The 17589-nt window shown below is 40.4% G+C and overlaps 1 protein-coding gene and 1 non-coding gene across 6 annotated transcripts in view; one reads left to right on the top strand and one right to left on the bottom strand.

Annotated features, from left to right (window-relative positions):
• Positions 1-965: 965 nt before the first annotated feature.
• The window catches only part of SLC7A2 (solute carrier family 7 member 2), a 79365-nt gene continuing 62741 nt past the window's right edge, over positions 966-17589 (bottom strand). For all 5 annotated transcript variants that reach the window (XM_062213571.1, XM_062213576.1, XM_062213573.1 and 2 more), the window contains exons 8-12: positions 15415-15517; positions 14018-14223; positions 8524-8690; positions 7703-7811; positions 966-6404 (exon numbers count right to left, since the gene is read on the bottom strand). In XM_062213571.1, the coding sequence (XP_062069555.1) occupies positions 6208-6404; positions 7703-7811; positions 8524-8690; positions 14018-14223; positions 15415-15517 (782 nt within the window). In that variant the 3' untranslated portion in view covers positions 966-6207. The remainder of the gene's footprint in view (positions 6405-7702; positions 7812-8523; positions 8691-14017; positions 14224-15414; positions 15518-17589) is intronic.
• LOC133775544 (U6 spliceosomal RNA) lies at positions 6620-6726 on the top strand. Its single transcript, XR_009868272.1, has one exon. It is a non-coding gene; the product is annotated as a U6 spliceosomal RNA (small nuclear RNA).

Here is a 17589-nt window from a genome sequence, read left to right as displayed (position 1 = left end):
AGTCGGAGTTACACACAGAGAGAGAGAAGAGGCAGAGAGAGAGAGAGAGAGAGAGAGAGAGAGAGAGAAAGAGAAGTGAAGAGAGAAAGAGAAGTGAAGAGAGAAAGAGAAGTGAAGAGAGAGGTCTTTCATCCGATGGTTCACTCCCCAATTAGCCGCAATAGCCAGAACTGTGCCGATCCAAAGCCAGGAGCCAGGAGCTTCCCTTGGGTCTCATATGCGGATGCAGGGGCCCAAAGACTTGGGCCATCTACTGCTTTCCCGGCCATAGCAGAGAGCTGGATTGGAAGTGGAGCAGCCTAGTCTCGAACCGGTGCCCAAATGGGATGCCAGCGCTTCAGGCCAGGGCATTAACCTGCTGCGCCACAGCGCCAGCTCCCTTAGGCTGGTTTTCAATGCAGGCTAAATTGATATTAAAACATTGAAAATGTATTCTCTCCAACTGTCTAGAATCAATTGGAACTGACTATATACACAGAGATATTTCATAATTAGATACGCTAATTCAAGAGATTTATCATTTTAAATAACTCAGGCTCATGTTTAAAAGCTCTTTGACTTCTCCTTACAAGAGGATAAAAAGGATGAAATAAGTAAATATTTACTCACCACACTGAAAACGGCTTTAGTCTCAGCAAATATTGAAGGCTATGATTTGGTAGGAGGAGCCCAATGTGCTCTCTGCAGATCAAAGCAGTGCTAAAGTGACCAGTGCACTGGGGTGGAACACTTCAGGAATAACTGGTAATTTTCGTGCCACAAAGAATGAGAATATATTATGACATCTCTTTTGTCATAGGACTTGGTGGTCACATAGTAAGCTGCTAGGTGAGTATTGCAAACCATGTAATTGTTTCAATGTAGCATGGATTTTATTTCTAGCTTTAGAGGTTCCCACATAAAAAAGGAGTTTAAATTAGGTAAGACTTAAATGCTTTTGGTATGTGTGATACATATACAATAAGTCATATTAAAGTTTATTTTAAAAAATACATGGTCAGATTAGAAAGCATGTTTTACAGTAGTAAAGCAGCAACAGTTTTTATTACAAATTCTAAAAAATAATCCAACCTTAGAAGTAGAAACAATGATTATCATTAAAAACATTTAAATTCAAAATTACTTAATAAACAAAAAATCTTTGTATTTGCACAAGCCCAATATATTTGTTGGTTTTTAGGGACACAGAATTTCTATAGGGTTTAGGATCTATCAACAGTTTCTATTATGCTCAAGAACAAAGTGATTGTGGACATGAGGGATGAAGAGCCCATTAACCAGGTGTAGGCCAGAGAAACCCACCACATTGGCAAAACAAGGCTCTTTACCACCTGTGTCTTGGCCATGCCACTTGCACCACACCAGTGCACACACAGGACTGCAGCAGGCCTGCCCCTGCCATGCCAGTTCCAGGAGGCAGCTAGCTACCCATCCCTTCCATGAGTCATTGAGTTCCCTGGTCCTTACTTCAGACCTGAAATTAAGAACCCCAAACTACCTTACACTCATTTGAAGTCTTTCACTCAGCACCCTACCCCATCATCCTAAGATTCCACCCAACAGGGACAGCTACAGATGCTTTCCCATCACAGGCTGCCTGGCCCTGGAACCAGTCTGGGGTCCTGGTTAGGGTCTTCACAGGGCTGACAGGAATCAGGAAAGGCTCTTGAAGGCCCAGAGGTTTGGCAGCAGCTTCAGCCATGGTGAATAAAAGCTAAGCACAATGCTCCCAGCAAACAGCACTACCAACTGGGTTGAGCCTTAACAAAATGTATCTGAAATCAATGAGACTAAACTGTATACATACTAATGATAATGAGCATTACAAAAACCAACAATCACACTAACAGATCAGGCCTCTAAAATCCAGAAACCATAAAGATACTCTAAGGCGTTTAAATATAATTATGCAATGAACAACAAAAACAAACAACCAAGTCAAGCCTCATTTTCACATGTACTTGAGTAAAGAATGACTTAGCTGGTATTAAATGAACAATAAGCATCAGTACTGTCCCCCTTACTGTTGAAGGACGTTATCAGAGAATCTTATAAGGTGGAGAAAGAATAGAGAAGGCACTGTGCTGGCACTAGCAAAGAAGAACAATTTCACCTGCCATCTCCCGACATCACACAAATCTTGTGTTCTGAAATCCATGATGTGCACTCTAAACCCAGTGTTTGAAGTACTGCAGAAGTTGTGTTGCAGGTGTTAACTGACAGTCGACTGAAGCACAGGAGAAACCATGAGCAACATCACAGGAAGGAACAATCGGAACATTGGCACAACTTCCTGTATTTCATAATCTTGGACTATGCCTTGATTAGGAGAGAAGGCTCAACAGCTTTCTTTGTCACCATCGGTACTGAGGGTGATTATTATTTCCTTATTCTCCCTATTAATAAGCATTCACATACACTTAGAAAATAATTTGGTAAAAACAAATTCTAATTCAGAGTGTTTTATTAAAGAATAATTTAACAATAGCCTGTCAACTCTCAAGGCTTAGAAAATATTTTGACAACTGTTAAAGAAGTTTAAAAAAAAGTACTCATATCGCAACTGCTGTATTTATCTTAGTTTTCTTGATGTTCACCTCTGGGGAAAATGTGATTGAACAAAGAAACAAACAAAAAACCTGTGTTTTAATGTAGATCAAAGGTTCTAATACAAATTTTTGCCAGGAATAGTTTTGATTCTTGAGTTTGCACAGCTACCCCCTCCCCTTTAAGATTATTTATTTGAAAAGCAGAGCTACAGAGAAAGGGAGACACAGACACAGACACAGACACAGACACACACACACACACACAGAGAGAGAGAGAGAGAGAGAGAGAGAGAGAGAGAGAGAGAGAAAGAATCTTCTACCCGCAGGTTCACTCCCCAGATGGCTGCAATGGTAAGGGCTGGGCCAGGCTGAAGCCAGGAGCTTCATCCGGGTCTCCCTCGTGGGTGCATGGGCAAGGGACTTCGGCCATCCTCTGCTGCCTTCCCAGACACATTAGCAGGGAGTTGGATGGGAAGCAGAGCAGCCAGGACCTGAGCTGATGCCTATTTGGGAAGCTAGCGTCACAGGCAGTGGCTTAACCTGCTATGCCACAGCTCACAGTGCCATTCCCAGCCACCCTCTTTTAAATGTAGGATTGGCATTGCCTTTTATGGTGATTTACAGTTTTTTTTTTAAAGAGTAAACTAAGGTGCTATTATTATGAGAATTTCTCACTCAAAATAGTGGCACATTTCTCAGTGTAAAAGAAAAAGGCAACTCAAACTGCTTTTACTCAATTACAACTAAATAAAAGCATATATGTATTTTTTAATTTATGGAGAAGACTTTATATAAAAGTGTGACTGACTAATCAAAGCCATACAAAATATTTTGGGAATTAAAGAAAATAAAACAAAATTTTGTTCAAAGGGTTACAGATCCAAATGGGAGTTCTGGCTTTTACCAACAAACATATAACTGGACAGGTGTGTCAGAAAAGGTACAATGGAAACAAGTGGGCAGGAATGGCCTTCTGCCCACTATCCTTGCTCCATTAAATATAAGGCACCTGTTACAATGTATTAGAGTTTAGTGATTTCATAGTAGAAACATGATAAATATTTCTTAAAGAATCTATAGAAAATACACATATAAAATTGTATGTTTTAAAATAGTTTTAAACCTAAAAATCTTGTATCAGCATATCTACCAATATAAAACATTGATTTTCTTCCATATCAGTTGGGTTTTTTTCTTATCTACATAATGATATATCCAAAGCCCATCATCAACCCAACTTCCTTACACAGACATTTGAAATACATGCACATATTACATACATAGCTATATACGTTCACACTGCACATGTAAATGTGATTACACACATAGATACACACATCCTTGTGGGTCTTCACAGACCAGAGGAACACACTGACTGACACAGCATCTTTTCATAGCTATTTGTGTTTCCAAAGTGGAAACAAGGAAACAAGTATTTTCAAGGTGGAAAACAATTTTTAACAAAATTATGCTAATTGAACACAGTGGGCATATCTGTTGTTAGCTGCCTATCATGTTCTAAAGAAATGCCTTGATTTTGTTACAGTAAAATATTTAAACATTCATATACGAAATCTTATGTTTCCTGGGTGAGGGAAACGTTTCCTAGGCCGATTAGAGACTCAGAGGGGTCCTCAGAGCACTGCTGGAGCAGCAGGGATTTATGGTCATGCCTACAGTCTTCACACAAATATTTCACCCCATGCTCATCCAACTCTTCTCTCTCCTGTAAATCAAGCAGCTTGAATGAGAATTCTGGGCTTCAGGTTTTACCTTGTGCACCCTGGAAACTGGAATGTAAGCATTAAGTTCTGTTCCAGGGATGCTGCAACGTGAGTAGCCAGAAACCCAGGCTTTCCACCTGTTGATTTGACATTTAGTCACCATAAACTTTTGGCTGCACAAAACAATCGCAACCTGCTTTTTAATGCATCAACAAAATAACCAATCTCTTAGAAGTACTAGTAGCAAATGTCTTCCTTGCCTTTGGATTACACAGGTCACCCAGTCTGGTAGCATTCACCACGGTATCCTATTCTGGGAATGTCACATCTAAGTGCCTTACCACTAGTCTCACCTAAAGAACAAAAACAAACTCACTAGAAGCAAAACACAATAAAGATAAACAATTTGCTATTAGAGAGAACTCCATAGTAAAATATAGCAACTATAGAATCTTACATATTAAACTTTATTTACTCATATACAAGAATTACTGGGTTTATATAGATTTCATTATGTTTTTAGCTTGAAGTTTTAAATAATCATGTTTTTAAGAAAAATATTTTATTATTCCCTAGTCATTGATGGGTTACTGTATAATACTGGTGCTAACATTAATAAATTTAGAATGGCCATTTAAAAGCAAATGAAATACAAAGTGCTAAACAATTTTTGGGATGAGGGAGAAAAAACATCCCTAAACGTTTCCAAAAGAAACACCTGAAGCAAATTAGAGCCAAACCCTTTTTAAAGTAGGCCAAAGGCCTTTTAACATCTGAACAGGCACTTTGATACCAGAATAGGGGATTTTCTCTTCTTACAATCCCTCCGTCTTGGCCTCTTTTGTGTCTCTTAAAGCTAGGACAAGAAAAATAAGATCAGAAACAAAGGAGTGAATTCTGTGACTAATGAGGTCAAAAAACTACACAGTGATGAGTTACTAAGTAATGGAAAAAGTATGAATCATTCCACCAACTGTGTGAACAGGGCAGACTGAACTGGCTTATTTTGAGTGACTTTTTAAAACAGGATGCTTGGTATCCATGTACCCAAGTATCTCACTCTCTGATCTCCAAACACACCTACATCACCACCACTTAAATGAGTTCTCAACTTTGGAGGCCCCTTTACTTTCTAGCTTAAAGGTCTCAATAAATCAGTTCCTCTCTCAAGCCCTGTGGGGCTGGCAGGAGTACATCACTCCCAGCAGGTGAAGGCCACGTATCTAAGGGCCACTGCTCTCACAGAAGAGTTCAGAGAGACGCCAGCAAGTAACACAGAGTGATGCTCCTATCCTGTGTGGTACAGCAGAAGCCGACACCCCTAAAGTCGTAGCAAACTGTCACACCTCATAGGAAACAACTGCATACGGAGCCCACGGCTGGCATTTATTTACAGAAAAGGCTCATTTCCATCCCCTCCTCCTACCCCTGACAGGTGACAGACACCAGGAGGGGGAACTCATTTTTAGCATGCTCTAAGTGGACATTCTTAAGGCCTAATAAGGAGAAGCAAGGATTCTTTCCCAACCACATGGGGTACACACAAAAATCCTTTCTATTCAGTGATTTGCTTCTATTTCAGTATGTGCAGTATCTATCACCAAACAATGACAACACTGGGAAAATATAACAGAATAGTAGTAAAATACCAACTAACTTTTGAAGTTCATGTTCCCAAACACATACACACACACTCCTACACATTCCCATTATTTTTGGAGCTATTCCATCACTGAGAAGAGGGCTCAGAGGGTTTCCCCAGAACTCAATTTACCATCTGAAGAGATGCTATTCTATTCAGATGAGTAAGTATAAATTAGGGGAACTATGTTTGCAGCAAACCCATGACGGCACAATGTGATAACATCCTGTCATGGTTTACTCAATGTAGGGCACGCATGTTAAGACTGGGCCATCTCTGCTCCAATGATCATTTAGCATTCACTCGTCTTTTCATGGAATATGAAAGGTAAACTGAGTTTTCCTTGGTGATGGTCATTTGCTCGAATTGCAGATTTTTCTTCTATGGCTGCATTCATGTTGTCTGAATAAGCATCCTCATCATCATCTTCATCTCTTGGATTTCCCTCCAGGCTGTGACGAATGCCATAAGCAAAATAAATCAGGAAACCTTTGGAGAGAGGCAAAAATCATTTAGGTGTGTCAGGAAAGGACTGTTTGAATATAGAAAATTTAACATAGAACTTAATAGGATCTTCTCCCTTATCTTTCTGTGCTAAGTTAGAAGATTGGTATGCAAATACAAGATACCATACAGAAGGTATTGCTGATAATTGTCTTTCTGGTAGAATGTGCACCTTCATTTTATACAAACTTTAAGAGTGTGTGCTCGCTTCGGCAACATATATACTAAAATTGGAACGATACAGAGAAGATTAGCATGGCCCCTGCACAAGGATGACACGCAAATTCGTGAAGCGTTCCATATTTAAAAAAGAGTGTATTTTTCAGGGCCAACACTGTGGCACAGCTGGTTAATCCTCTGCCTGCAATGCCAGCATCCCATATGGGTGCCAGTTCGAGACCTGGCTGCTCCACTTTTGATCCAGGTCTCTGCTGTGGCCTGGGAAAGCAGTAGAAGACAGCCCAAGTCCTTGGGCTCCTGCATCCCTGGGGAGACCCAGAGGAAGCTCCTGGTTCCTTGCTTCAGATGGGCTCAGCTTGGGCCATTGTGGCCATCTGGGGAGTGAACCAGTGATGGAATGAATACCTTTCTCTCTGTCTCTCCCTCTCTCTATGAATCTACCTTTCAAAAGAAATAAATAAAATCTTTTTCAAAAAGGAGTATTTTTCTCTCAACAAATATTTATTAGCTGATAACTTATGTATCATACTTTAAACACATCAAGTGCTGGGTCATCAGAGACATGCTAAGATACTTTGGAAAGCATGCCCTGTCTTAACAAAGGGTTAATGGACATGGCTTGCACATGTCACTTTCACCAGGAGAACTGTGCCTAAAGGAACTGTTTATTAACAGTCATGCTAACCATTGTATTTATGTGTGTATAGGAGGAAGGGAGGTGTTAGGAAGCAGAGTTTTCAGTATCCTCAAAAGATCATTACTTATATGCAGGCATTTTCCTATGCATCAGTTCTATTTCAGAAAACTAGTTGAGTTTTGGGTTGATGTGAAATGACTTTTCCTGAGTTTCATTTTTCTCATCCATAAACTGGAGAAAATAGACCTCAACATGGTTCTGCAGAGATATTTTAATTTTCAAAGATATCTGAAAACACTGGGAAAAGCAAGCATTATGACATTAGAAGAATTGGGAAAGGAAGAAAATGTAAAAAAGCCTTTATTTCCATGGAGGGAGAGAGTGTACATTTGACAAAGAACAGCATAGCACAAGAGACAGGATGCAGAGAAGCCAAGTTCAGCCTGAAAACATAGAAAAGACTTACCAAGAGCCATCCAAATGCTAAATCGGACCCAAGTGTCTGCACTCAGCTGGACCATCAAGTATATGTTCACCAGGATGCTGAATGCTGGCAAAAACGGCAAGAAGGGGACCTAAAGGGGAAAAATATTTTTGAATGTACTCCTATTTTGAAAACACACGCCTGAAATGATCTCAACATGACGACAACTGATTTGACATACATACTGTCACACGGCAGCATACATTTCTCACAAAAAGGACAACCTGAACCTGAATAAAAGCTGCTCTTCCAGAGACTACCACAAAGGGAATCGCATTTTAGATTATTTACTGAAACCCAAACCAGCATTTATCAAAGCTATTAACAGCTGCACCATCATCTCATTTAGAATATACTGAGGCCTTCCAACTGGACTCTCACAGTGTCCTGTGAGTTCACTGCCAGGCTGCCTCTTCAAGCCAGAGCCTGCTCTGAGGTCCAATGGGACAGGGACATGCCATGTGCAGAGCAAGGGTTTTAGGTGGAAACCAATCCTCATGAAGTTTTAAAAATAAATTATTCTTATTGTCTGATATTATAGATTAGTTAGTAAGAAATCTGTGCACTATTATGTGAATACATAATACTGTCACGGGGCATATTCAAGTTTTTGAAAAAAGCAGTTACCATAGGGACAATACTGCAACTCCAAGGAACATGTGCAACAGCTGGGCCACACTTGTCCAATGGGTGAACTTTGTTAGAAGCTTTTTTTATTTTTATTTTTAAGAAACGACTACAAAATTAACATAATGGAGAAAGCACACACAGCACTGGGGACTGCCGAGCCTCATTACACATACCATAAAGGCTACTTTCTGCTGGTTCTGGGGCTGCTTCCAAATGGTGAGAATGACGGTGATACAGAGAACAAGAAACAGCACAAGAAGAGCAAGGCTCCAGGCTTCCAGCCCCGCGATGGCACGCACTCCGTAAGTGGTCAGAATACTCAGGCCCAAAACGAGAAAAGCTGCAAAATGAGATTTTGTATATACAGAAAACAAAGTCAGCAACGTGTATCACCCAGATTATGTGGACTGACAATAATTACATTGCCACTTGTGATTCCGGCATCCCCTATCAAAGAGCCTGCGTTTGAGTCCTGGTTCTATTCCTGATTCCAGCTCCCTGTTAATGTGTGCCCTGGGAGGCAATAGGCAATGGCTCAAGTACTTGGGTCCCTGATACCCAGTTGGGTGACCTGGACTGTGTTCTTAATTCCTGGCTTTTGCTTGGGTGAGCCATCAGTTTTGCAAGCAATTGAGGAGTGACTCAGAGGATGGAAGATCTATCTATCTGTACATCTCTGTTTTTCCCTGTCTTTCAAATCAGTTAAAAAAATTTTTTACAATCAAAAATTTGATATTTTATTTATATCCACAAAATATTGAAAAGGTGAATCAAACACTTTAGAGTAAAATTTCTTCTCTGAATGAATAGCATATTCCTGTTATTTCCAAGGTTATTATTCTTAATGGAATCTTTTGTTAAGATCTTTTGTTAGGAAACTGGGTTTCTTTTTTTTTTTTTTAAACTTTCATTTAATAAATACAAATTTCGAAAGTACAACTCTTGGACTATAGTGGCTTTTCCCCTCCAAAACTTCCCTCCCACCCCCAACCATCCCATCTCCCACTCCCTTCCCCATCCCATTCTTCATCAAGATTCATTTTCAATTATCTTTATATACAGAAGAGCAACTTAGTATATACTAAGTAAAGATTTCAACAGACTGCACCCACACAGACACACAAAGCACAGAGTACTGTTTGAGTAGTAGTCAACTGTCAATTCACATAGTACAACACATTAAGGACACAGATGCCACATGGGGAGTAGGTGCACAGTGAATCCTGTTGTTGATTCAACAACTGACACTCTTATTTATGACACCGGTAATCACCTAAGGCTCTTGTCATGAGGTGCCAAGGCTACGGAAGCCTCTTGAGTTCACAAACTCCAATCTTATTTAGACAAGGCCATAGTCAAAGTGGAAGTTCTCTCCTCCCTTTAGAGAAAGGTACCTCCTTCTTTGATAGACCATTCTTTCTGCTGGGATCTCACTCACAGAGATCTTTCATTTAGGTCATTTTTTTTTGGCCAGAGTGTCTTGGCTTTCCATGACTGAAATACTTTTTAGCCAGATCCGAATGCCTTAAGGGCTGATTCTGAGGCCAAAGTGCTGTTTAGGACATCTGCCATTCTATGAGTTGATTGTGTATCCCACTTCCCATGTTGGATCATTCTCTCCTTTTTAATTCTATCAGTATTAGCAGACACTAGCCTTGTTTATGTGATCCCTTTGACACTTAATCCTATCATTATGATCAATTATGAACTGAAACTGATCACTTTGACTAGTAAGATGGCATTGGTACATGCCACCTTGATGAGATTGAATTGGAATCCCCTGGCACATTTCTAACTCCACCATTAGGGGTAAGTCCGAGTGAGCATGTGCTGAACTGTACATCTCCTCCTTCTCTTATTCCCACTCTTATATTTAACAAGGATCACTTTCAGTTAAATTTAAACACCTAAGCATAATTGTGTGTTAATTAAAGAGTTCAACCAATGGTATTAAGTAGAACAAAAAATACTAAAAGAAATAAAATAGTATGTTGTTCCTCGACAGACAGGACAAGGGCTGATCAAGTCATTGTTTCTCATAGTGTCCATTTCACTTCAACAGGTTTCCTTTTAGGTGTTCGGTTAGTTGTCACTGATCAGGGAGAACATATGATATTTGTCCCTTTGGGACTGGCTTATTTCACTCAGCATGATGTTTTCCAGATTCCTCCATCTTGTTGCAAATGACCGAATTTCATTATTTTACTGCTGTATAGTATTCTATAGAGTACATATCCCATAATTTCTTTATCTAGTCTACTGCTGATGGGCATTTAGGTTGATTCCATGTCTTGGCTATTGTGAATTGAGCTGCAATAAACAATGAGGTACAGACAGCTCTTTTATTTTCCAATTTAATTTCCTTTGGGTAAATTCCAAAGAGTGGGATGGCTGGGTTGTATGGTAGGGTTATATTCAGGTTTCTGAGAAATCTTCAGACTGACTTCCATAGTGGCTTTACCAGTTTGCATTCCCACCAACAGTGGGTTAGTGTCCCTTTTCCCCCACATCCTCGCCAGCATCTGTTAGTTGATTTCTGTTTGTAAGCCATTCTAACTGGGGTGAGATGAAACCTCATTGTGGTTTTGATTTGCATTTCTCTTATGGCTAGTGACCCTGAACATTTTTTCATGTGTCTGTTGGCCATTTGGATTTGCTCTTTGGAAAAATGTCTATTTAGGTCCTTGGCCCATCTCTTAAGTGGGTTGTTTGTTTTGATGTTGTGGAGTTTCCTGATTTCTTCGTAGATTCTGGTTATTAACCCTTTATCTACTGCATAGTTTGCAAATATTTTTTTTCCCATTCTGTCGGTTGCTTCTTCACTTTCCTGTTTCTTTTTCTTTTTCTTTTTTTTTTTTTTTTTTGACAGGCAGAGTGGATAGTGAGAGAGAGAGACAGAGAGAAAGGTCTTCCTTTTTGCCGTTGATTCACCCTCCAATGGCCGCTGTGGCCGGCATATCATGCTGATCCGAAGGCAGGAGCCAGGTGCTTCTCCTGGTCTCCCATGGGGTTCAGGGCCCAAGCACTTGGGCCATCCTCCACTGCCTTCCCAGGCCACAGCAGAGAGCTGACCTGGAAGAGGGGCAACTGGGATAGAATCCGGCGCCCCGACCGGGACTAGAACCCGGTGTGCCAGCGCCAGAAGGCGGAGGATTAGCCTGTTAAGCCACGGCGTCAGCCACTTTCCTGTTTCTTTTGCAGTACAGAAACTTCTCAATTTGATGCAATCCCAAATGTTAATTTTGGCTTTGACTGCCTGTGCTTCTGGGGTCTTTTCCAAGAAGTCTTTGCTGGTACCTACATTTTGCAGGGTTTCTCCAATGTTCTCTAATAATTTGATGGTGTCAGGTCGTAGATTTAGGCCTTTAATCCATGTTGAGTGGATTTTTGTGTAAGGTGAAAGGTAGGGGTCTTGCTTCATGCTTCTGCATGTGTAAATCCAATTTCCCCAGCACCATTTATTGAATAAACTGTCCTTACTCCAGGAATTGGTTTTGGATCCTTGATCAAATATAAGTTGGCTGTAGATGTTTGGATTGATTTCTGGTGTTTCTATTCTGTTCCATTGGTCTATCCATCTGTTTCCTTTTTTTTTTTTTTTTTGACAGGCAGAGTGGACAGTGAGAGAGAGAGAGAGACAGAGAGAAATGTCTTCCTTTGCCGTTGGTTCACCCTCCAATGGCCGCCGCGGCCAGCGCGCTGCGGCCGGCACACTGAGCTGATCCGAAGCCAGGAGCCAGGTGCTTACGCTGGTCTCCCATGGGTTGCAGGGCCCAAGCACTTGGACCATCCTCCACTGCACTCCCGGGCCACAGCAGAGAGCTGGCCTGGAAGAGGGGCAACCGGGACAGAATCCGGTGCCCCGACTGGGACTAGAACCTGGTGTGCCAGTGCCGCAGGTGGAGGATTAGCCTATTGAGCAGCGGTGCCAGCCTATCCTTCTGTTTCTGTACCAGTACCATGCTGTTTTGATTACAACTTCCCTGTAGTATGTCTTCAAATCTGGTATTATGATGCCTCTGGCTTTGTTTCTGTTGTACAAGATTGCCTTAGCTATTGGAGGTCTCCTGTGCCTCCATATGAATTTCAGCATCATTGTTTCCAGATCTGAGAAGAATGTCTTTGGTATTTTGATTGGTATCGCACTGAATCTATAAATTGCTTTTGGGAGAATGGACATTCTGATGATATTGATTCTTCCAATCCATGAGCATGGAAGATTTTTCCATTTTTTGGTATCTTCTTCTATTTCCTTCTTTAAGATTTTATCAAATGCTTTCTCTGCCATTATTTATTGAGATAATCATATGGTTTTTCTTCTGCAGTTTGTTAATGTGGTGTATCACATTGATTGATTTGCAAATGTTGAACCATCCCTGCATACCAGGCATGTCTTTCAAATCAGTTTTAAAATATTTTAAAGTCTATTTCAACATAACATCAAATTCTTTATGTCCCTACTTCGATAAACATAGGGTCTTTACTTGTCCTTTCTTCTTTTTCATTGTGGAGAGATGTGAATGACTTCATTGATTTGAGATACTGCTTGTTGATGCATCACCACCTCCATCTAGAAGCTGACTTCCTCTCTGGGTAGCGACCACCTTGCTTTGTCTGCCATATGCCTCCTCTGTTTGCATTTGCTACTCTCAGACAGCATTACAGGGTGTGTGGGATGTTGCCAGGGGTTGGCAGCTCCCCTCTTGCAAGTGAGAAATGGCAAGTGTGTCTACTTGGAGCAGTTGTCAACATGGAGTATTAATGTAAACAAATAACATTACATGAGTTGCACCTTTGCTGTTTTAGAGAATGACATCTAGCCTGCATTAGGACCTGTCCCATGTGCTGTCAGAGAAAATGTACTCCCCAGGCCCAATTATCCTGAGCCACAAAGTCCTGTGTTTGAGCTCCATCTCTCCTCATAGCCCAGATGCTAAGTGGAGTGCCTGGCACATAGATGATTTTCAAAAACTTGCACTGAGAGCAGGCATTTGGCCTGGTCATTAAGATACTGTTTGGGATGCCTGCATCCTATATGAGCATGCCTGGGTTCAGTCCCCATCCTAGCTAACATGCATCCAGGGAGGTGGCAGATGTTGGCTCAAGTGCTTGTGTTCCTGCTACCTACACAGGAGAGTCAAATGGAGGGCCTTGCTCCTGGCTTCTGTTTGGCCCAATCTGGGCTGTTGTGGGTATCTGGAGAGTAAATCAGTGGAGGGAAGATTTCTATCTCTCAGCCTCTTAAATAAATAAAATTGAATTAAAAAAATAGAGAAAATGCTGCTGAAAATACGAATGATTACATACATATGGGTGAACAAACAAGGACTTCCTATATTGTCTTCCCATCCCATTTGGGTTCTGGCTCCATTATGGGCAGGTGTATGTGGCCTGATGCTTTCACAAACACGGCATCCAAACACGAGTGAAATGTGCCAGGCTGTATATCTGGCACACTCACATTAGGGAATTTCCTTTCTTCAATTATTAAAATGTGATGACTTTATCTTGCTAAGGTAAAGGTGATTTCAAATATTAGGGACTCTTTAGGTGGGTATTTCAGGGCTCAGGTTGATTGTTACCACATCCTAGGGCAATGTGAGACCTAGTGTCCTTTTTTCCATCTCATACTGCTGGGTATTTACAATGTATCCAGGGAAGACTCACCCAGGAATCCAACCAGAAAGCTCACGAGAGATGCGGACTGTCGCGTGGGCAGAGCAGAGGGACTGTAGAGAGTCCGCAGGCTGAAGCCGTGTCTTTGCAGCATGGTGACCTGAGACTCGCTTTTTGAGGCTGCGCTGGCACATGATCCCAGACCTTCGTTCTCAGGAGAGTATTTGGGCTGCTCGTAACATAAGCCAGGCTGGTACCTATCCCCAAATAAGGATGCATCGTTATTCTCCAAAAGACATGTTCGTGACTCGATCCACGTTTTGCTGAACCAGTAAGCCTTTCCAGTTAGGTATCTGCAGCAACTCTGAATTTCCTCTGGTAGTCAACTTTCTTAGAAAGTTATAGGTTACATGCAATAGGAAGTTAACTTTTAAACAGGGTGATTATTCAGAAATCATCTATGTTTAAAATAAACACAATTCACAGAAACAGCAAGGAAACTCTGGTTAAATATCAGCTACAGAACAATATCCTCTCTTCAGTTTGGCCTTCAGAGATCTGTCTGACTCTCTGGCCCCATCTCCGGAAACTTTCCTACACTGCTCAGCTAGTTCTTCCTACACAAGCGCATCCAGCCATTCTGCGACTCTCCACTCCATGCACACTGTTTCCCTGCGTTCTTTCATTCTCTTCCTCTATAGTCTGCGTCAACACTATCAGCCTGCTAGTTCTGCCCCAGTCTTCCCAATGTGCCTCTTCTCCTTTTCAGCAGCTTTTACTTACTTTTGAAAATAATATTTCCCCTCCATATAAGGAAATATAATGAGAATATACAAAAGTATAGAGAAGGTGAAAATCATCCAAAATAGCATTGCCCATAGCAGCACTTGGATGCAATTCATCTGGCTATATATGTGTATGTATGACTTTTCATGTATATTTTGTACATAAGTTTAGATGCTATATTGTATTATATTCTGAAACTCACGTATTTCTTCATACAATTAAATGCCATTTTATTTGCTAAAGAAGAGTCCACTGAATAAATGTTCCCTTATTTGTTTAATTGTCCTACTGAGATTAAGGTTAGCTCCATTTTTCCATTCAAAAGTCAGCTGGCTTTTTCATGAAATCATCAATCTGTTGTGTGTGCCTCTCTGATAAAATATTTGGTGTAAAATCTTAGCAGTTGCATCACTGAGACAAAAAGTATAGTATTTTTCAGTGTCTTTATACAAGTACATGATGAGAAACGCTTTTCATACAGATTGGGTCACACTGTACTTTTTCTAGTGACCAATTTTCCTTCTTAGGTTTTATACTAATGTTTTATGGTCGTAGCGTCTGGGTAAGACTGTTGGCTCCTTGGAGGCAGAGGCGTTGAGTCCATTTCCTTTACTCCCTAGGTCCCACTCAGCACATACCCTTCTGAACCAGCTGCAACTCACCTGAGTATGAGCACACAGGCTGCGACCAGAGAGTAGGCCATTAGTGTGCCAATGGACATCATGTCCACAAGAGCCTTCAGGTCAAAAAGAAACGCCATCACAGCTGCAGGGAGAAATGAAAGGTGAAGCCAACAGCCTCTGATGGAATTCAGTGTGGTCAGTACTTTCACATCATGGACAAGTGACTGACACTTTTCTCTTTAATACCAATGACAGTAAGTCAAACACAGGACAGAAAATATGTATCTCATGGTTCAGAAGATGTTCTTTAGGTTCTAAAAACTGGCAGTGAGACTTCAAAACTCTTCCACTCCCTACAAAGTACAAAACACTTTGCACAAAATACTTTGATTACTTAAAAAATAGTTGGCCTGACAAAGAGTGAAAATATTAAATGAGAGACAAATGACCTTTGATGCTTAAGAACAATGCTGGATATACTGACTAGGTCCTTTTTTAAGACCATAAAAAATTTAAACAGAAAACAGTTTCATTATAGATGTTACATAATCCTTCCTACTTTCCATGTGTATTTTAAAGTATATCATTCACAACTCAAAATTATTTAACAAAATTGAAATCTGTTTTTAATAGGCTAAATTCTACTCTGACTCAAACTACAAACTTCAGGTAGATTGAATAGAGATCAATGTATGGTCCTGTACTCCAAATCCTAATGATGTTCAGAGGCAAGACATATTTTATATAACTGACTAGTGAGTTTATACCTAGAAATTGTTTTCTCCTAAAAGGACCATCTCAAGAAAAAAGTGATGATATTACCTCAAATTTAGCATGCAGTTATCCCTATTATAGGAAGCAAATAATACCACATTCCACTTGTGATGTTCCATTCCTCTTTGCAAACTTGGTATGTCTACGATCTCATTTCTTCAAGTCCATGGGACAGGGGCTATTAGTTAGGATTAGCCATAAAAAACAGTCAACATTTCACTATTTTTGACCCCCTAACCTCAGCTGTTTACATGGTTTGACCTAGCACGATTATCTTCACCATATTATAAACAGGTTAATGTGGGAAAGCTATAATTACTAGGTAGAGACAGATTCCTACCTAAAACACATCCCCATGCTCCTTCTACAATATCCCATTGTTACTTTAAGTGTACTGCCTGCCTTACTTTGAAAATCCTTCATTGCTAGTATGCAAGTATGTATACATTAAGATTATTAAAATTTCAGTGTTTTTAAGATCACAGATAGCCGGGGGCCGGTGCTGTGGCACAGCAGGTTAAAGTTCTGGCCTGAAGAACAGGCATCCCATATGGGCTCCGGTTCTAGTCCCGGCTGCTCTTCTTCCGATCCAGCTCTCTGCTATGGCCTGGGAAAGCAGTAGAGGATGGCCCGAGTCCTTGGGCCCCTGCACCCACATGGGAGACCCGGAAGAAGTTCCTGGCTCCTGGCTTTGGATCGGCGCAGCTCCTGCCATTGTGGCCATCTGGGGAGTGAACCAGCAGATGGAAGACCTCTCTCTCTGTCTCTACCTCTCTCTGTAACTCTGTCTTTCAAATAAATAAAATAAATCTTAAAAAAAATCACAGATAGCCAAATATGGCAGCCAAAAGAGAAGAAAACAATTAACTATCCATAGATCCTCTCTGAAGTTTAAAAACAAGTCAAGTAAGGTGTGAAAGTACAAAACAATAAAAGCATTTCAGAACATTTTAAAAAGGGTTCAATTATAATTATCATCCTAAATGGGGAAGAATGATAAAATACAGTATTTTGTTGAAGTTTTTAACTGGATAAAATAGCAAGTTTTTCACTGCACTAAATAAAATATGTGATCCTTTGACAAGAAGTCTTTATGAACTGTTTTCAATACCAGAATGTACTGTTTAATAATAAAATGAACTTTTTCTTCATTGTATTGCAGTAGAAATTTAAGCCTGATAAAATAAGTTACTTTCCCTGTAAGTGCCAGTACTACAAAATGTTTACAAAGTGAAACTGTTGAGGCCAATACTTTCTGACCTTGAAAAAAACTCCATTTCATACATAATGAAAGCATGACCATTCTTTAATTTCCAACAAAAGGAAGCCTCAACTAAATTATCACTTTGAGTTGTATTTCTATTGCCACAATTTATTTATTGTTTTATACATAAACTTTGTGAAAGTCTACCTGTTGCTCTCTATTATAGTACTTTTAGA

This window comes from Lepus europaeus, chromosome 16 (assembly GCF_033115175.1).
Source record: "Lepus europaeus isolate LE1 chromosome 16, mLepTim1.pri, whole genome shotgun sequence".
NCBI lineage: Eukaryota > Metazoa > Chordata > Mammalia > Lagomorpha > Leporidae > Lepus > Lepus europaeus.
Note: the sequence above shows the minus strand (reverse complement) of the source record. Positions and strands in the feature narration are given on the sequence as shown.